The 22,177-nt window shown below is 38.8% G+C and overlaps 1 protein-coding gene across 2 annotated transcripts in view; it reads right to left on the bottom strand.

Annotated features, from left to right (window-relative positions):
- Positions 1 to 3,494: 3,494 nt before the first annotated feature.
- LOC114458918 (DNA repair and recombination protein RAD54-like) overlaps positions 3,495 to 22,177 on the bottom strand; it is a 34,103-nt gene continuing 15,420 nt past the window's right edge. The window contains exons 2-5 of one of the 2 annotated variants that reach the window (XM_028441295.1): positions 13,824 to 13,898; positions 13,112 to 13,222; positions 12,955 to 13,015; positions 3,495 to 3,625 (exon numbers count right to left, since the gene is read on the bottom strand). In XM_028441295.1, coding sequence (XP_028297096.1) covers positions 3,501 to 3,625; positions 12,955 to 13,015; positions 13,112 to 13,222; positions 13,824 to 13,898 — 372 coding nt within the window. In that variant the 3' untranslated portion in view covers positions 3,495 to 3,500. Of the gene's footprint in view, positions 3,626 to 12,397; positions 12,434 to 12,954; positions 13,016 to 13,111; positions 13,223 to 13,823; positions 13,899 to 22,177 lie in introns of those variants that run through there. The other variant, XM_028441296.1, reaches the window with a different exon arrangement.

The raw sequence follows: 22,177 nt of genomic DNA, 5'->3' as shown, positions 1-22,177 counted from the left end.
TCCTTATGGTTTCCTCACTATATTGCCGACAGTTAAAAAAACGGGACCTCAGTTGAGCTCTGGTGTTGGGTTTAGCATACAGTTTCTGCAATAACTCTAAAAGTTTTTGTCCCGTATCCCGTTCATCGTTACTTATTAGCAATATTTCTCGCTTTGGCTCTCCTTCCAATGCACCTAAAATAAAGTCTGCTTGTTGTCGTTGGCTTAGTCCCTGGGCTCTGAGCATAGTCTCTACCTGAGCTCTCCATTCTACAAATATCGCTTTTTCTCCACTAAATTTGGGTATGAATGCAGCTCCCATAAACCACGGCATCACAAATTGTGCAGTAATTGGTGGATTAACCCCATTGCTCTGACCTGGTTCCATTCTCAAACAGTGGTGCTGGGTCCTGTCGAGCAACGCCAAAATTTACTGTCGCACAATTGTGCGATGGTCAGACCCAGCTTTGATTTCACTGTTTAAGAATGAAACACAGTCAGTTTGTTTCCTTTTAAATATATTTTTAATAGTGTTAGTGTATCAGAAAATTGGTTCCTGCATCATTTAAAATCTTAAAACAGTATCTAAAAGTAGCTCCGTTAGTGGTTCTAGCGCTGTCCAAGGTACTTATCCCGTCCGCCGGAAAGTACTAGTCCCAAGTAGGAAGGGGAGTGGGCTTGAAGTGAATCCGTAGCTCCTATCCCAGATGTCGGCGCGTCAGATGTTAATGTGCGTATCAGTCCTCCTCCTGCGCGCGTTGGCACGTCTCCAACGGCGACTCTCGACGGGCCTGCAGCGGTGTAGACGTGGCACCGTCTCTTCTGGGATCCCCGACACCTCTGCTGACGACGTCCAACGATGCGCTGTCAACACAGTAAACAGTTCCTCAGGCGAAGCAACGCATCGGCACCATGCTCAGCCTTTCGCTCATGAGGATAAAACACATTCCTTTACTCAGCTGTTTGTGCGCGCATCAATATCCATCCGCTGATCCACCGCCTCGGCGTCCCGTTGCCCGTACGTCTCCGGATCTATGGGGAGGATCATCCACTTCCTTGTGCACGCTCCCGGGTGCCGCCGCTCGCATAGAGTCCTCTGCCTGCTCCTCGCGTGGTATCTTTCTCTGGTCACCTTTTCCTTTCCTCCATTGACTCCTCAATGTTCCTTTTATATTCCCACCTACTATCCCAGGAACACCTTTGATAGGTTAAGCGCACCCGTGCGTAATTGGTCTGAGTAGGGGGAGGTGTCAGGTCCATCGGTCATAGTTTTCTATCGTGAATATTTACAACATCACTACATGAACACACACTGCAAACTTAATGACACTCCACAGCATGTGCACAAAAACACACCACGCACAGGCACAAAAAAGTACTTTGTATGGTTTGAACCAATACACTTGACACATATACCGCCACCAACTAAGAGGACCCATCTAACTTGAAATTAAAAACAAATATTCTTCTTGATACTCTGTTCTCTCCAATTACAAACCTATCTAACACCTTAGTTCCACACATACTCTTAATTCTCATTGTCTTCTTTTTCTTCTGGCAGTTGGCAAACTTAAAAAGTGCATAATTCATACCTGTCAAGTTTTGGATTTGAAAATAAGGGAAATTTTCTTGCGCCCACTACGAGTCGTCCCACCCACCCAACCAAGCTCCAGTATCCCTTATATTTTAAGATAGGTGTACATGAAATCTAAAATACCCACTTGTCAACCACTTAAATACTATTATGTGATTAGAATCTGATATGTCGACCTTTATTAACATTAAAATGCTGTGAACATTCCTACTAGGGCTGGGCAATATGGACCAAAACTCATATCTCAATATTTTTTCTCAAAATGGTGATATATGATATAAATCTAGATAATTTTATTTCGAATGAAGTCTGAGAAGAAAGAGAATTCTGGGTTAAATTTTCTGATCCAAAATGCTACACAGAATCATTTATTAACATGTGTCACTTTTGTTTTTTTCTCCTGTAAGGGACAGTATGTGTGAGTGATATGTAATCTGTAATATGGCTTGTTATGGGGAAGCTCTGAGTTAGGACTCTGTTCTGAGAAGTCAAAGCAGTGACTCTTAAAACTAGTATTTTGATACAAAATAAGCTATTAATTATAATAGAAAACTCGATACATCTTAAATCTCGATATATCGCCCAGCCCTAATTCCTAAATTATAAAACAGCCTAAAAAAACATAAGTGGATATATTAAACACGTGTTTATTTAATATACTTACAGTATATATACAAGTCAACACGTTGCATATTTACTGTTAATTTCACATTGCTTGTCTTTAAGTGAGACATTAACAATTTATTTTCATTAGATATTTTTCTTATAATTTCTCATGCTCACTCATGTGGTTCTCTGATATTCACTAATGACTTATTAGACATTTATTACAGACTTTACATTCTTTAACACTTTTTTAAAGCAGTGTATATTTGTGGAGCTTGTGATTGGATGATTTCTCATGCTGACTTACGTGTTCCTTCCGCTGTTGTAGACGCTAAAATCTCAGTTACTAATCTAACAGAACATGTAACTGTGTCACATCCTGCTGCTCTTTAGGAAGATAAACTCTCTGTTCCAGTTTCCAAGGTATTTACATGAGTTCTTTATTTTTCTCACCATCGCTTTTCTGAGTTGTTTCCGGGTTTGTTGCCGCTGTCGGCACTAATCTCGCGAGAACTGCCACTCAGGCCATTTCAGGTGACAGTTCTCGCGAGGCTAGTGACGGCGTTCTGTTTAGTAAGGCATCTTTTAATTATTATTACATTAAAATACGGGATATTTACGGGAAAATATTAATACGGGGTAAAAGAGGGGTAAAATATGGGAGTTTCCCGGCCAAAACAGGATACTTGACAGGTATGGCATGACCGCCAGCTACTGGATTCTTTGTGGACCAGACATTAAGAAGACCATAACTTGCAAAAAATAAATAATCAAATAAATGCTCATAATAGGACTCATTCTCACCTCCATTGAATCAGGGTCCGACATGGACACTACACACTCACACCAGTCAAGAGCATCCCTGTCTGTGTCGCATTACATTTGGCATAAAAGTAACGCCACATTTCAGAAAAAGAACATCATACAAACACTATAATATGGTGGTGGCAGTGTGATGGTCTGGGGCTGTTTTGCTGCTTCAGGACCTGTAAGACTTGTTGTGATAAATGGAAGAAAAACAAAATGAAGACTTTAGAGTGGCTAGTCGAAGTCCTGACCTCAATCCTATTGAGATGCTGTAGCATGACCTTAAAAAGCCGATTCATGCTTGAAAACCCTCCAATGTGGCTGAATTCCAACAATTCTGCAAAGATTAGTGTGCCAAAATTCCTCCACAGCGTTAGAAAAGACTCATTGCAAGTTATCACAAATGCTTGATTGCAGTAGTTGCTGCTAAGGGTGGCCCAACCAGTTATTAGGTTTAGGGGGCTAACACTTTTACACACAGGGCCATACATTTTTACACTTTTAAATTCTGGCTCTACAGTACACTATGCAAAACTGCATAATCCGTTTCCTGCTTTACCTCCGGACTTTCCCACAGTTCTTCCTCTTCCTTCTTTATGTGGAAATGATCCTGGAGCTGCAGTCCATGAACAGATTCTCCTTTACAGGAAACAAAAAAGGGTTTGATTGATTTTGTTATCATTGTGTATATTTTCGAGAGGTGGGACTTGATTAAAAAATGAATCTAATTAATGAGAAAATTTGTAATGAATTAATCTAAATTAATGGCCTAACAGTATTTGACATAAGAAACAACATTTTTTTTTTAGTTTAAATGGATTTTGGTATATGACTGAAACAATGAAAACAATAAATGAACTTAAACAAAATAGTGTTTGCATCACTGAGTGCTAATATAATGTAATGAATAAATAATATGATTGCATTGTTCAAAAAGCACAAACTTAAATTTAACTAAGCTATATTCACACTTTTCTGGATTTTTTTTATAAAACAAATGTGTGTTTGTGTTTTAAAAGGAAAAAACAGGACTTAGTCCAGAACATTCCAGAGAAGTAGAAACTGAACAGTGTAAAATAGTTAGAATATCTGTGGCATGAAATAAATAGAGCAACTGATGAAGCTGATGAATTTAGTTTGAAATATTCTTTCTACATCGCAGGTGATAAGTTGGGTCAGACAATGCTATCTGTAGCAGTGCTTCTAGCCCCGCCCACATCCTCTACCACAGAGAGTGGTCGACTGTCTACTATCATTTATCCACTGACTGTTCATTTGTCACTTATGGATTTATTCATTTTGGCTCTGAACCCTGTCTGAGTGTCCAGTGTGGTTTGGAGACACTGTCTGCTCCCACTAAGACTGTTGTCCGTGCTAGCTGCTACATGTTGGCATTAAGCTGCTAGCTGCTACGTGTTAGCACGTGTTAGAGGTAGAAGCTGAGGCTAGAAGAGCTCTGGTGATAGTGCCGTGTCTCCCCAGGTGATGATGTGGATGGTAAAAAGGAGGTGTAGTGTGGAAAAAAGTCTTCATTGAAGCTGACAAAATAATACAAAGTTTATTAAAACAAGCAGAATCAAAAACCAGGGCAGAGACGGAACACTGGAGGAACAAAGGAGGTCAAATCATGTTCTGAGGCAAAAACAGGAGAACTGGAGATATCAGTTCAATGAGAGCAAACAGGGTCAGATCATGCTCTGAAGAAATCCAGCTTGGCCATCATATATATGGACTGACGAGAAATCTGAAACCCAACAGGTGGAGTCTAAGGCTTTAGCCTTAAGACAAAGAAAGGAAGTCACAAATGTCTATTACGGTGGTAGAAGTCCCATACATCAACAAACGAAGGCCAAAGTTAGACTGTTTATGTATACAGCTGTAAATGGAGGAAAGATCAGCCTGGGAACAGGCAACTTTCAAGGTTCACAAGTCAATAAACATCCCAACAGCAGAATAGCACAACAATAAGCAAATTCCACGATTGACAGGCAATAAACATCCCAACAGCAGAGCTACAGAAATAACTGGCTAGGATTGCAAACCCTATATGTTTAAGGCCACCTGTTGAAGGCCCATACTCAGTTTTTAAGTGAAAAGGTATATAGAATAAATTAATATCATATTAAGCAGTCAATACACCTCAATAGACAAACTGTTTCTTGCACAAGTTGCGCACAACGGGGCTTTTGTTTTCCATCCGGTGTTTTTATTTAAACTGATATTAATGCTCACAAAACACAGCAATAAACTCTCCTCTGGTTCTCCCATTTCTTGTGTTGTTTTCTGTGCATCCAGAGCTGCCTGTCTCCTGGTTCCTAAATCTAAACAACCACGGCAGGCCTCACACAATAATAAACAAATCAGAAGATACGTAAGGCGGGTCTTGACGAGTCGTGTCTAGACACCTCACACAACACACCAACTTGTTGACATGCTTTCAGAAAGAAAGATCTAGAGGACAGACTCCATCTGAGATAGTATGTAGCTACCCAATTTTGTTCACTGTTTATATTGCTCTGTGTGTGTTATAGTGTTAGTTTACTCATGTAAAAAAACTAACACTGCATGTGTTTTCTTCTCTAAATAACTCTCTGTGTAGCAGAGCTGCTGCAGCTAACAGGGCTGATTATACATTCTTAAAGAGACAGTGTCCTGAAGGTGATTTACTTTAAAAACGACTTTCTGCAACTCAGAGCTGCCCTGAAAAAAGCAACACCACATAATTTAATCACATTTCAGCCTTAATGAAGGAAAAAGTCAAAAGTTACACAAAATGTTGTTATTGTGCTGCTAGTGATTAATAAAAGGGTCTTTGTGGCTCCACTGACTTTGACCCATTATTGTTTTTCACGTAAAACTATTTAATATAGTATATATATATATACTTTAAAATAGTCTTGAAATGATTTGAATGAAAAAAATTGTGATGTGATCGTGGGTTTACAAAGAATAAATCGTGATAAGATTTTTTTTCCCCATATCGCCCACTCCTACGTGTGTGTTTTATTTGTTTCCAAAGGTGCATATTTTAGGTTTATTACCAAATACCAGTAATGCTATTGTACAACTGTATTAGATACAGAGCAGCCATTTTGAGGTATAGGGCTACAGCTGTGCACGTGTTTAGTGAATTATATATTAAACTTAGTGATTTGACTAAAAGCATATTTCATAGTTATTGTTAAAAAGATAAATATATAAATAGTGATTCATTTCATAGTGAAAATAAGTAAAAAGGGTAAAAGGTATAAATATATTAAAATACATTGGGTTACAAACAATGTACATTTTGTATTGTATTTTTGTAATTTTTGAGAAACTGTAATTGTGTAAGTATAACGTGTGACTAGTATAGCTTTACTAAGCTATGGCCACATGGACTTTGGGACTCTTTAAGGCCATTTAGAATAGAATAGGTATCTGGATTACTGCTGTGGTTGATTGTGAAAATATGTTAGAGGAAGAACAATCCTTGGTGTGAAGTAAATGCAGCTGAACACGTGCCGTCTCCATTCTTTATCACAGGCTGAGTTACAGCTGAGTACTTCATACACACACACGTATTCCCTCTGAACCCCAGAGGAGCAACAATCTTATAATTATTTTTGTATGTAATAGTGTATTTCCATGGACATTGAGTCTGCTGCTAAGACATTCATTCAATCAAAAATCACTTGATGTTTTAATGTTTTTTACGTGATTACCTTTTTAATGACTTCCTTTCTGTTGCAGACAAGGAGAGCTGAGGTAAAGGTAGCACTGCCTTGGGCCACAGTGTTTTAAGTGGGAGCCCCCTGCCTCTGTCATCAAGGCATCAACATCTGTGACAAACACCTACAACATGAGACATGTCCCCAGATAAATGATGGAGAGTTGGTTGAAATGAAATATTGACAAATAAATGTATTTTGTCAATTTTTTTAATTAGTTTTCATTTCTAATTTCTGGTTGATTAAAACTCGCATTAGGAGGCCACAGTGCAGGGAGAGCCGCTGGCATGGAGGTGAGGACATCTGTCTTAAGGTAGAAATCAACGTTAAAACAGGCCAAAGCCATGTTAAAAAAGGGCACATCGTCTTTCGCTGGAACACATCATGTCACTAAAGTCTTATTCTTGTCATTTTCTGAAACTTGGCAGCCCTGGTGCATCAGCATTATGACACCTCTGACTTTTATAACAAACCACTTTATTTTAATTGTTTTATTTGTTTCAAATATTTAAAGGTTCTTGAAATTCCAATTACAATGGTAAAAAATACTAATGAGAAATACAAGTTGATTGCGTTTGAAAGGGTGTACTTGTATTAATATTGTAGCGACCCGGCAGGACTTTGGGGGGGATTGATGGGAAGTTGTGGGGGAAGGAGTTGCCCTAGTTAGTCGGATAGGCCAGTTTTGTTGGGAGCGGAAGAGGAACTAAAAAGAAGGGGGGAAGAGAAAAAGAGTGACTCCTCGTCCAGTGGCTAGTTGAGTTAGCTATCCGCTTTTGTTATTTTCCGGCACTCCTCCAACCCAGTATTAGCCTGTTTTTGAGGGTAATAAAACCCGGTTCATCCGGTTAAACGGCAGCCACTCAGTGTCCTCGTCATTTGGCTAGTTAGCCCCGTAGTGTCGGGCCGCAAACGCTACAATATGATATGTTATCATTACATTAGTGGTTAATTTGGTATAACAAAAAATAATTTGTGGAACAATATGTCGTCCAGCAAAATCTGTTATCGGCCCAGGCCTAGCTCTTTCACTTATCGGCCTGTCCATCTTGTGCACTTCCTTCAAATTTGTAAAATAATAGCTTAATAAAAAATAATCATGAACATGGTTAGTGAATAGTGGACCTCGTAAATTTACCTTTTCAAAGTGAGAACTCATACTGTCCTTTTCACACACAAATCTGGCTTTACTTTATCAATAACATTACATTTTATTTATAAGCATTTTTCAAAACTACTTTATAGTTAACAACATAAAACCCTCAGCCTGACATTTGAAAAATCCTCAAAATATTAACCGTCACAAAAAATAATTTATATTGATTTATTGTGACCAAGTACTGTACCTATGATGAAAACTACAGGCCTCTCATCTTTTTTATGTGGGAGAACTTGCACAATTGGTGGCCGATTAAAATAGTTTTTTGCCGCACTGTACTTCAGTGAATTATTAGTTGGAAATGGTTCATCCATTATATTTTTAATACCGGTAGGGAAATAAAACATGAAATATGATTATTCACGTGTTAATGCATACAATTTTATTACGTAGTAGTTTCTGTGACAAGCACAAAGATAACATTTTTTGCCACTAATCAAGAGCCCTGAGTGAATGTCACCTTACAGCAAGGTATGAATGGTCCACCTCCTTTCCTTCTGTAAAATCAGTCCACAACAAAGCTTTTTTTGAAATCCTCAAAAATGCTGTTTTTTCACAAAAAATTGACCGACTGGAATTTTGTTATTACCCTGGAATCCCCCCATTAGTATCAATGTTTTGGTGTGAGAATGGTTGGTGGGTATTGCATTAAAAGACCTACACCACTCTACACACACAGACAGACGGACGACGAACTGATGACAATACTCTTCAGCCGAGGCTGAGGGTAACAACTACAAAAAAAACAAACTACTAGAAAGCAGAGGTGGTCAGTTGCTTTAATATTGCTTCTCCCATCTGTTTTACAAAAGTGCTTGAATATGTGCATCATTCCCGCCCTCTGGAGACCTGGGTAGTCGGTGTTTTTTCGTCAACCAGGTGTAGCCTGCTGTGTGGAAGTGAAGGGACTGCCCTTTCTTCCATACTGCTGCTAAGCTGCTCCTATCAGTTTTTAAAAGTGCTCATATCAGCCGTAACTGACATCTGGACACCTCCTCGAGTCTGAATATGTGTAATATAAATATGAACACTATTAAAATACCAACAATCTCTGGAAAAACAAACGCTGTTAGGTTGGAAATATCAACAGAGTAAACAAGCTTGTTTACGTTTTTTATCCCTCTCAACCTATGACCCCCCCAGATCGCAGTTCCAGAGTGTGAAAAGGCTTATTGGCCGGCAGCGTGGACAAGACATCTAGCCTTTTAATATAATAGTGCCAGTTGGAAGTATGTATTTATGTGGGAGCTTAAGTAGAGTTATCAATTATGGCCAAATGAGTATGTGTTTGAAGGTTGGATGTACAAAAAGGTGTACATACTCTAGTGTTACAAAGGGGTATACTGTATGTGCGGGTGCAAACTAAAATAGCGTGTGCATTTTCCCTGGTTTCATTCTATGGGACATGCACATGATAAATGGATAAAGTTGGCATCAATGCTGTGGGTTTAGGTGAAATCTGATGAGAAAAAAAAAAAACACATTTGTACAAATAAAACTATTTAGCATTTAACATTTCTTAGTGCAGGGGTGATTATCATCCAAGGTTAGTAATTAATATACAAACATATGTAACTTAGCGAGCAGACTGAGAATAACTTCATCTCTCAATCATGTGTGTGGCTCACACTTCCAGAGGAAGCATGGTGTGTGTGTGTGTGTGACTCACTACTCCTGCGGCTCGCACATGCACGCGCTTCAGCCGCACACATGCACACACTCAGTGAGTCACATCAGGTTGAATCTCACGCCCCAATGTGTGAGACTTGAGAGCTTTGCTAATATATCAGTGTGAGTGTAGCTGCTCAGATGGCCTTCCCCCCTCTCCGGTCTATCCCTCCTTCTGGTGTAACCTGCGTTGAATTCGCTGTGATTTCAAAATAAAATTAAAATGAACGTTTTGAAACGTAATCACCACAAAAGAATCAGTCAAAAAGTATGTTTCCTCAAAAGAGAAGTCCACAGGAGCTCAAAACTTGTGAAAGAGCCTTAAACTCTCTCTCACTCGTGTGTCTGCTTGGCTATGTACGGACACGTCTGGTGCGTGACTCTAGCTCACCACTGTGATTGGCTCTGGCATGCACCGGAGTGGAGCTGTGCAGTGATTGGTTCTGGGCGCACACGTGACTCTAGTGACTGTGCTTCGGTGGACAATAAGGCTGTGTCCGAATATTCCCTCCCATCCCCTTTACTATCCACTGTTCCTTCACCTTCACCTTCACAAGGGTATAAATAGCGGCCGTGATAAAAAGGAAAAGAGGCTCAATGCTCCCTTTTTTACTTCCTTTAGCCTAGAAAACACTGATGCATCCTTTACCAAAGGAGGCGAGATAATGCTGACCCACAATTTCTTTTGGCGATAACATTTAAAGGGGCACGCACACCTGATCGCTGACAAGTAAAGGCTGGGATACACTGTGCGATTTTTTTTCAATCGTTGCACTCAGCTCCAGCTCAAACTGTGCAACTCAGATGCAGAGTCGGATGTGAGCAGCTCACGATTCATGTTCTCACACTGTACTGTCCAAAGCTGAAGCTTCGCCATTAAAACAGATGAAGAAGAAAAACCCGGAAGTGGAGAGACACTTGCAAATCTCAGCAAAAAGAGCTTTAAAAAAGAAAAGACGGCGATGTGATGGACCAGGAGCTGGATGGACAGTACAGTCCGTCAATTTTACAGCGGTCCTACGGTGTTCGCGCATGCGCAGTGTGAGCGTTTACGGTAAGCCGGTCCGTGGCACTGCTTCAACTGTGCGATACCCTCACAAGGAGCGACTGGATTTCAAACATGTTTGAAATCCTTACGACCTACCATTGCTGATCGGGAGCTGGTCGTGAGGTGTTAATCGCTTCTCGTGACCCCATGTGTACTACACGATGCACGACACACGATCTAGCAGAGACTCGCACGATCCCACAAAATAGTCGCACGAGTCAAAAATCGGCTCAAAATGGGCCAAAAATCGCACAGTGTATGCCTGCCTTAAGGGAGATCATGTAAGTCATGCAGTAATGTGCTTTGAACAACTTTAAATAATGAATCTATAACCCATCTCGTATTATATGTAAGACATTATCAGATTATAACTGACATAAAACACACACTGTTCAAGAAAAAGGGATCAGATACGCCACAATTATGCAATAAAATAAATTAATTTATTTAATTGCAATAACAAAATCAGAATCAGAATTTCTTTATTGATCCCAGGGGGAAATTGCTTTTGTTACAGCCACAGAACACATCACAAATAAAGAATAAAAACATTAACAAAGACAAAGAAGAATAAACAATAAATAAGTGTATAATTAAGTGAAGACTGTTAAAAATAGGGGTCAGAAACACACACATTACAGTAGTAGAAAAAAGTAGGATAGATAATAATAGTAATAATAATAATAATAATAAACAAATATATACCAATATGAATCACATATTTACAAAATACAAATATACAAATGTGATTTAGATATATACAACAATCATGGAATGATTTCCTGTGGCATTTCTGTGGAGCACCGTGGTTGGATCAGCCTGGTGCTGAAGGTGCTTCTGTAATTGACCAGCACATCATGGAGTGGGTGGGACACATTGACCAGGATGGATTTCACCTTGGACAGGCTCCTCCTCTCTGTGGCACTCGCCACCACTGACTCATAAAACATCCTCAGCATTTTCCTTCAGATGTTGAAGAACCTCAGCCGTCTCAGAAAATAGAGGCAGCTTTGGTCCTTCCTGTAGAGGGAGTCAGTGTTCCTCCCCCAGTCCAGTTTATTGTCAATCACCACTCCCAGGTATTTGTACTCCTCCACAATGTCCACGCTGACCCCCTGGATTAAGACAGGGCTGACTGGCCTTTTGGTTCTCCTCAGGTCCACAATCAGCTCCTTGGTCTTTGTCACATTGAGCTGTAGATGGTTCCGCTCACTCCATGTGACAAAGCTGTCCACAGCAGCCCTGTACTCCAACTCATCCCCCTCCCTGATACATCAAACCGCTGCAGAGTCATCGGAGAACTTCTGGAGATGACAGGTGTCAGTGCAGTAGCTGAAGTCCGTGGTGTAGGTGGTGAAGAGGAAGGGAGAGAGTACAGTCCCTTGAGGGACCCCGGTGTTGCTGACTACTTTGTCAGACACAGTGTCTCAGGCGAACATACTGTGGTCTGCCAGTTAAGTAGTCCACAATCCAGGTCACAATGGAGGAGTCAACCTGCATCTCTGTCAGCTTCTTACCCAGTAGAGCCGGACGGGTGGTGTTAAAAGCACTGGAAAAGTCAAAGAACATGACTCTCACAGTGCTCGCCGGCTTGTCCAGGTGAGAGTAGACACAGTTGAGCAGGAAGGTGATGGCATCCTCAACTCCAACCTTGGGCTGGTAGGCAAACTGTAGTGGGTCCAGGTGTGGTCTTATAAATGGTCGGAGCTGCACCAAGATAAGTCTCTCCAGGGTCTTCATGATGTGGGACGTCAACGCGACTGGTCTGTAATCCTTGGAGCCGCTGGGACGTGGCGTCTTTGGAACAGGAACCAGGCAGGATGTCTTCCACAACGATCAGATGTATAATTTACGCATGATCACTGATGGCACAATGGTTACATTTGAGAGTGTGTGTGACACAGCGCTGCTCAGACCTGCGCTGGATGATGGTCAGTAGATCATCTTCAAAGAATGCAGACTGGTTGACAGACTGTGTAGTTGTATTAACTCAGATCAATATCAATATTACTAGGTTTTAAAGTTGTTTAAAAAAAAAAAAAAGATTTTTATTGTGTATTTATTTTTCTACGTTAATAAATGTTTGAACAGCAGACAGAGAACTCCATCTGCCTCAAATGTCAGTGCTTGTGCGCACTGACGTCTCCACAATAAACGAGCAAAACGCTCATTTAAGTAGGCAACTAATTTACTACCCTTTATTTCAGATCTTTGTGAATCCGGCCCTCAGAGTATAACTTACCTTGCTTTATACAACCGGAAATTCAGAGTTTCTTTTATTTGAGCACAAACATACTCAAAGTTTTAACACAACCCACTTTCTGGAATACCCCTCTGGTGATGACAGAAGGAAAAAACAACAACATAAGAGGAAAAGTGTTACCTGAGTAGTTTGGAATGGGGATTTTGAAAGGCTTGGAGAGGATAGCTCGGATAAATGCCTCCTGTAGACAGATTTGAACAGATGTTACGTGATCAACATCTGCATTTAGTAAAAAATGCCAATGAAACGTGGTTCGTTGCTTGTTTCCAATGCTTACGTGTTTATCTCCATCACTACAGGCCGGTCGGTTGTTAGTGGGAGTCAGAGGCTTTCTGAACTGAGAAATGTGGCTTTCTTGCAGCTCAGTCTCACTTTTTCTTCTTTTCTCCTGAGAAACCAAGCAGTGTTAGATCACGATTGAACAGGAAAGTAGTGCATTAAACACAGATCTGAGTACAAACTACCACATCTGTACAATCTTCCACATACACACACATTACAAACATTATCTTTATAATCATTATTTGGATAAAGCAATAACTGCAACTAGGGCTGGGCAACATGGACAAAAATATCACATCACGATATTCTACTTATTCTTCTTGCACAAAAAATCCCCAAATTTTGCACAAAGGTCCAGTCTCATTCCAGATTGTCCCAGCTGCAAAAACAGGCCAATCGTCCTAAAGGTGGCGCTACAGTACGCCTCTAAAATTTTAAACTTTGGAAATTCCCAATAAATCAACCATATTTGCTAGATTTCCCCAAAACGTTGTCCCAACAACACTGAAGAAACTGTTGTACTCATGTAAACACACTACATACTGATTTTAGACATCAGAATTCGTACGAGTAGTACGTTAGGATGACATTTACAACATGGCCTATCAATCTGAGCTCAATGTGTTCAAACCGTAGAACACAGATGGAAAAGTTGTTCATGTTTTATTAAAGAGTTTCTCAGTCACCATCATGAGTAACACTCCTACTTTTCTGAGTGTCCAGTCCTGGTCCACCTCGTCCTGGCTGCGTTTGGCCCGCTGACTCGGTGCTTGGCTCCTCCTCTGTGTGTGGACAAGTGATGACATCACAATCTTTATCAGGTCTTGATTTATACGTCACAGTTTTCATCAACTACATTTTTTCGAGTGACGATAACAAGACTATGAGTAATTTAAAAAAATACACGTGAATGAAAAGTGTATCAAAATATATTGATATTGTCATCAACAAATAAAAATCAAACTCCGGTTGTAACGACGAGGTGACGTTACTTATGGACTGTTACACTTATGAACTGTTGTAATTTAAAAAGAGTCAATTGTAATACTGTGACAAACTGCAGTGCTTAATGAAATTAAGAGACACATTTTTGTTGTATTGGTTTAATTAATTTATTGGTCAAATGGTGAAGCACATGGTTCAGGCCACAGGATTCATCTAGTGATAAACACAGAAAATCCATTTCAGTTTAATTGATAAATAACTTATCAGTGACATGAAAGATAAAACAATTAAATATGTTCTGGTGTTTTGCATATGATTGAGATGTGATCTTCAACAAAGCTTACCTGTGCATGCTCTCTTCCTCTTTCCTGAGGTGTTCGGGTAAAAGAATTCCCCAGGACTTTTGGACACCTTTTTATAGTTCCAGGTGGGAGAAACCAAGCAGAAACTAGGAACAGGGGAGCTGGATGTGTGTAGCTCAATGTAAATATGTAGTTTAATAATTTAGGAGATGTAAATAAGATTAATGATATTAATACAGGGTTAGTGTGTGTGATAATGTCTGTTAGGAAGTGTTTGTGTAAATATTTATGCTGTACTTTTAATATGCACATTACATGTCACCCCATGCTTGGTACAGGCTAATTAGTGGTACACCTGTATATAAGGACATTCATTCTGGTCAGTAGAGAGTGGAATGGAGATTGAAGTACACGGTGCTTGTGGTGCAAACTAAAAAATAAACAGATAAAACTGATGCATCAAAACCTGGAGCCTGGTTTCCTTATTGACTGCCTCCACTGCTACGGTTGATCCTTGACAACGGTATAACTTTCAATAATTCATTCAGAACTCATACGATCATGTGGTCTTTAGGGCTGTGCGATATAGACCAAAACTGATATCTCAATATTTTTTCTTAAAAATGGTCATATATATGATATAGAGCTGCACGATTATGGCCACAATAAAAATCAACATGACTTTGTTCATACTGTAATCATGATTAGAATCACAATTATTTATCATATTTGGTAAAAATATTTTTTAGTTTAGTTATTATGGCACTACTTTTAAACAAATATGTGTGGAGTTTACAGCGCAAAAGTAAGCTTTAAAAATGAATTATAATTAAAAAATAATAATTAAAAAACAATTACCCCAATAATTTAAAATGTACCAAAGGCTAACTGAATAAATACACTATTACAGAGTGCAGAGCCTGTTTAAATGTAAATATTGCCAACAATCAGGTTAATCTAACGTGGCAGTAAAAATGATGGAGGTATATTTGTGTTTTTATCATTATCATTAATAAAATTTAAATATTTTCAATCAAAAATAAATATTTTAAAATCAAAAAAAAAAGTGATCAAATGCTAAAAAAAAATCATGTGAGACCCAAATAATTACATTTGACACTTTTTTTTCATTGATTGAAATGTTTTAGTGTTTGGTTGAATAATAAAGACACAAGTGTACAACCCGTAATATGGCCCAAATACAAAAAAGATGACTTCAATCAAAAAAAAAAATTTAATTTTAAAATGTTTTTTTTGCATTTGAACACTTTTTTACGTTGATTCAAAATATTTATTTTTGATTGAAGTAAATTAAATAAAAAAAAAGGTTTTTTAATTTAAGTTTTTTTTTTTTAATTCAATAATAAAGACTCAAATCTACCTCCATACAAAATTGTGATCACAATTAAAATTCAATTAATTGTGCAGCTCTAATACAAGATAAATCTAGATAATTTTAATTCAAATGAATTCTTACCAGAAAGACAATTCTGGGTTAAATTTGCTGATGTAAAATGCCACACAGGCACAAGATGTGACAAATTTGTATTTTTCGACTATAAGGGACAGCACGTGTGAGTGAGTTCTTTAGTAATCCATCTAACCGCGCTTTTCATGCTGTTCTGAGAAGTAGAGAAAGCAGCGACTCCTGAAAATAATTATTTAATACAAAATCCAATGTTGGTGATATTGTAATTTTCTGTATCGTCAAAATAGAAAACTCGATACATCTTGAATATCGAGATATTGCCCAGCTCCAGTGGTCTTACTCATTATTCGCATCAAATATTTCTCTGTGTGTTTATAAACATTAATTCCATCCAATATCAGAGGGGTGTTCCATAAAGGAGGGTTAACAAACTCTGAGTCTATCCATAAACTCTAGGTCAACATACCCCGCGATGGGAAACTCTGGGTATCTGATTCCATTACAGCTGGAATGAAGTGGGTCAATCAACCCTGAGTATGTAAACCTTGGGTTACTTACGTGGACGCGCGCCATAAAAAGCCATCATCAATGGATCGAAGATGACTCGAGCTGCCATGGCAACCACCAGGAAAATAGTGATTTATTCACCGTAATGGGTGAAATAAGCCGGTGTTTGAGGACTGAGCCTGTTCTAAAGGTGCGTTCAGTCTTTAGTAACTATAGTGGCTTAAATCACCTGTAATTAGTCACACTTTTTGGTCGCTTCATCACTTTATTGCTTCAGTGACGTGACGAGCGGTGAATAATATGAATAAAGTGTGTCTGAGGAGACGTGTCAGCAGCATAGGATGACTGCATAGAGAGCCCTCCTGTTACACTGGATATAAAGACAGTAAATGCCGCTTGATATCGCATCATTTATATTGATTTTTAATGTAATATTGTCGCCAGAGTCCTCTCGACGTCCTAAAAAATGTCACAAAAAACACTGAAGCGGGACGCGAACCATCACTTCCAAGAGCAGCGTCACAATTCACTGTGCCATCATACCTTCAAAGAGCCGTGATCTACAGATTTAACTGTATAACAATATAAAACAACAATCGAGCCTTAAAAGTGGATTCATTTAAATTATCATCTCCTCCTTTTTATTATCCACAGGTTTGTATTCAAGGAACTTTACTACAGACGTCAGTAGATGTTTTAATGCAGATCAACCTCAGTGACTTTCACTTAATGATCTACATCCACAATGTTATAAAGAAAACTACCGTTTGCACAAAAAAAAAAAAAAAACGTAAAGCAACACATTAGTAATGATGTGATGTGTGTGTGATGTTACTAATGTGTTTCAGAGAAAAGTGTTAAAGTTCATTAAAGTGTTCAGGTGGGCGGAGCCAGGTAGAAAAAACCTGCCAGCGACCAGGTTTAGTTCACGGACAACGTTTCCATGGTAACATACTCAGAAGAACATACCTCGCGTTTAGGACTGGGATACTCAGAGTTTCCCTCATTTGAGCCTGAACATACTCAGAGTTTGAACATAACACGCTTTATGGAATACCCCTCTGGTTGATCAATGCTAATTGACACTTTAAAAAAAATGCATAAACTCTTTTAGTAGACATTTAGTTGACTATAACGACTAAGAACTTGCTGTGAGAAGCAACGTAGCTTTGACTGACTGATTAATAATTATGAGCTTGGTTGGAAAGTTAAGTCCAGCTCCATGTACTACAGGCTCGGTGAAGCTGGATAATTCAGGATATGTTGATCCAGCTTCTTGGAACAGGGCCCGGGTCCTGTTAGCAGTGAACACAGTATGAAGGAGTTCATAAATGACCTCACCATGACTGTCAGTCCGCCTCATGTCTCACACTGTCCTCAGTAAAACACTGGAGACTCTGTCTCCATGTAGAAAAGCTCAGTGCACACACAAGCATGTTCGCGCTAAAACTTTCACAACACTACTTCTTCTTCTTCTTCTTCTTCTAATGGTTTCCGGCAGGCTGTACACTAAAAGAAGCGTAATGCTGCCCTCTTCTGTTCACTTAGATTCACTCCATTTTAGATTCTCAAATAGAGGTTGGAAGATTGGAGATACCTCACGACTGCCTTATCTATTAAAATCGACTATGTTCTTGGTACAAATATTGACTTTATTGAAAACACTGTCAGCCCAAGAGTTGAAAGTTCTTTATATAACATTCCCCTTTCAACAGAATCACATCCACAGGCCAATAGAACATGGGAAATAGTCTCAAGTTGACCACACTGACATAATCCATCCGGATGTTTTCCTATTTGATTTAAATATGCAGCTAGTCCACAATGCCCCAGTCTTAATCTGGTTATCTTAACTTGTATTGATCGGCAAGTTGCCCACAGGAGTCTAGTGCCCTGCACACAAGATTGACACTTAAAATAATGCCTCCCTCTAGACTCATTCTCCCACTCCCTTTGCCATTGCTGATACACAGTAGCTTTGAAAACACTGACACACTCAGCCTTCCCCAATAGGACCACATATTCAATTTCCGTCTCGAGAAGAGCCTTCTTTGCTAGCCTATCAGCAGCTTCATTCCCCACAATACCTGAATGAGATGGGATCCAGGAAAAAACAATACTAGACCCCATCAACTCTATCCGGTGAAGGCAACACAAAATCTCTACCACAGTATCTATCCTAGCCCCAGAGGGATGGTCAGAAATTGCCTGTAAGGCAGCCATGGAATCCGAATATATATACATCTCAGGTTTATTTCGTTCAATCCAATCTAAAGCCCACCTAATGGCTAACAACTCAGTCGTGAACACAGATACATAATCAGATACACGCATACTTTCACAACACTACGGCAAACACCAGAGGCCAAAACACACGAGACCGCACATTCGCCGCCTTATTGGTATTTTTTTTTTTTTTTTTAACAAGTGTAGATACAAATAAAAAGGCACGTATTCACATGAATACAGATTATAGACAAGGTTACAAGACATAAAAGACCTCCCCACAGTCGCCCCCCTGAAACCATTGTATATTCACTACTGGCTCTTGACCCTGAAAAGAAACGTCTGATCTCCAACATTTGCAGTCTGAACAGCTCTATCGGTGACAGTTTAGTTTTGGGCCCCAGGGAGTCTTGGGAGAAGGAGCTAGGGACCCCATTATCTGAGGATTATTAGCAACGGGTCTTGAAGTTGGTGCACTCCTCCTCAATCTGCGTGAGGCATGGCTTCTTACAATGTAAAGTTGTACATAGAGTCCATTACACTAACCTGAAACTGTCTCGGATCTACCCCAATGTAACCGACTCTTGTAATAGGTGCAAGCAATCTCCAGCTGACCACTCCCACATGTTTTTTTCTGTCCCAGGCTTGACACATTTTGGTCTGATATTTTTACGTCTCAGCGCAGCATATAATACAGTCATTACGCCTGATCCTCTCTTAGCCCTGTTTTGTACCCCCCAGCATACAACCTCCAAAACCGTGCAGACCGTCCTTGCCTTCTCCATCCTACTGGCCAGGCGTCTCATTTTGCTCCCTCACCCTCCATCCCACCAGAGGTGGATTAAAGAGCTCTTAATGTCAGTTAGACTGGAGAAGTTAAGATGTTCCCTTAATGGCTCACTAAAGTAATTTGAAATTATTTGGAGACCTCTTGTAAATCATTATCCGTCCGATGCTAATGACTGATAAAAAAAATAATGGAATTGTACCTTATTTGGCCCTTAAATGGGGTGTTACGTACTGAGGAAAAATGGAAAGCTGTTCTGTATTTGCACAAGTGTGTGTGTGTGTGTGTGTGTGTGTGCGTAGCAGTGACTGTGTTCTCTCTCTCTCTGTGTGTGTGTGTGTGAAAAAATGTCCAACTCTAGAGAGTTTTCAGTGACTCATGGTGATCTGTCTGACATCAAACAGCCTCAGGAGAAAAACACTGTAGATATGAACAATCTGAGAAGTTCTTCATACATCCATCATCTCCTGAGGCTGATACAGTAGACACATCATGATTGGATTGTAAGCTTGATTAATTTGAAAGACTACTGTGATTTGATTTAATGTTTAGGATGTGGAGGTTTTAAAGTCGAATGAAATATTTATTTATTATCACAGTAGCATTAGGTAACATAAACAGGCATGTTATGTATGACCTTTTAAAAAAATAGGTTAACATTAAATAAATACATTAATTTTTGATTTTACATTATATATATTCCCTTGGTTAAAAATGTTTGTAGAGATTTCTGTATATTCTAGTGGTTCCCAAACTGGGGTATGTGTACCCCGAGGACAGGGGTCTGTAACCTGTGGCTCTTTGACTCTTTTGCAATGGCTTCCTATAGCTATAAGAAAATAATGAATTGTTATTTCTTACAGAGGGTATTAATGATAAATGACATTGACACCAAATAAAATCATGATAAAACAATTTGTCAACCTAAAAATTAATTGTATTGTGTAATAACTGTCATCAACCATAAACTTTCCTTACACCTGTGGCTAACTTTAAGTTTCATATCCCTGGTAAGATAACAACCAACAATAAGACTATTCTGGAAGAAAATAAAGATTTTATTTGTGTTGGGAAATATTTAATTAACTGCCAACATACCAGATTAATAAGCATACTTGATATGTTGCATCTATCAATTAGTATTATATATATATATATATATATATATATATATATATATATATATATATATATATATGTGTGTGTGTGTGTGTGTGTGTGTGTGTGTGTGTTGACCGACATGATCATGTGTTATCAAATTCAGGTTATTTTTTGTAGCACTACAAATACATCAACATTTTTTAAAAATTATTATTAATAACATTGTTCGATATAATTGTAACTGGAATTTTATGCACTATATTGACTTCATTGAGGGCAAGGCAAATGTATTTGTATAGCGCATTTCATACACAATGCAACTCATTGTGCTTTACATGATAAAACATTCAACTGTTTAAAATCAATAAGAACATTTAAAATCATCAGTAAAATCATTTAAAATCATCAACAAACACATTACATCAACAACATGACCAAAAATCTTCCTCTCAATCATATGCAGTAGAGAAAAAAAGTGCCTTTAACTTTGATTTAAAAATGTTCACATGTGATGCTTGTCACCATGTTTACTGTGAGCTCTGGGCTCCACTATCTGACCTGTGTTCATAGACCTGGGAGACCTGCTGGGTTCATACCTGACTAAAATCTCACTGATGTATTCTGGACCAAACTCATTCACAGATTTATACACCAGCAGCAGAACTTTAAAGTCTATTCTGAGGCTGACTGGTAGCCAGTGTAAAGACTTTAAAACTGGAGTAATGTGTTCTGATCTCTTTGTTCTGGTTAAGACCCGAGCTGCAGCGTTCTGAACCAGCTGTAGATGTTTGATGCTCTTTTGGGGGATTCCTGTCAGAAGACCATTCCAATAGTCCAGTCTGATGGAGATAAAAGCATGGAACTTTCTCCTGATCTTTCTGAGTCATTAAACCTTTCACTCTGGAGATGTTCTTTAGGTGGTAGAAGCTGTTTTTGTGATAGATTTGATCTGACTGCTCAATGTAAGATCTGAGTCAATCAGAACACCAAGGTTTTTGACTTGGTCTTTAGTAGGGATGTAACGATTAATCGTAAGGCAGTTAAAAATCGATTCATAGGTATCACGATATCCGGTAGTGTTGGCGGCGGGCGGAGTCTGCTAATACATTCTTTCTGGCTGCCTTCTACTCTTAAATATGTTAATAAATGATTCATTACCCCGTTAGCATTGAAAGAATATCTGTATTATTACTTGAATATCTGTAAAAGTCACGTTTTTTTATTAGCTCTGTCTGCTAGCATAGCTTCTCTTCTTCACTGCAAGATATCTGCATGCCAACCGACCACTGTGTTACCAGCGCCCTCTGCTGGTCCAAACAAATATGACGTAAATCAGTGCAATCGTTTTTTTTTTTTTAAAGTCCAATTGTTAAGGCACAAAATACATTTTCAGTTGCACTTTTAAAAGAAAAATAACTATTATGCAGTTTTGCATTGTTTATTATAGAACCAGATTTTAAATTAATAGGCTTCATTTTCATTTGTATTATTCCTTTATTTATTTCATTCAAGATTTATTTTTAGTTAAATTGCATTGTTTTGAATAGTTTATCAAGGAATTCTTTTGACAATGAAAAATATAAGGAAAATAATACAGTATTTTCTAGTTTTTTTCCCAAAAAACAAATTTGTCTACAGTCCCATTTTGTAAATGAAAAAATCATGAGAGAATCGTATCGTGAACCCAGTATCGTGAATCGAATCGTATCGGGAGTTGAGTGAATCGTTACATCCCTAGTCTTTAGCTTTTAACGCTCGAGACTC

This window comes from Gouania willdenowi, unplaced genomic scaffold (assembly GCF_900634775.1).
Source record: "Gouania willdenowi unplaced genomic scaffold, fGouWil2.1 scaffold_212_arrow_ctg1, whole genome shotgun sequence".
NCBI lineage: Eukaryota > Metazoa > Chordata > Actinopteri > Blenniiformes > Gobiesocidae > Gouania > Gouania willdenowi.
Note: the sequence above shows the minus strand (reverse complement) of the source record. Positions and strands in the feature narration are given on the sequence as shown.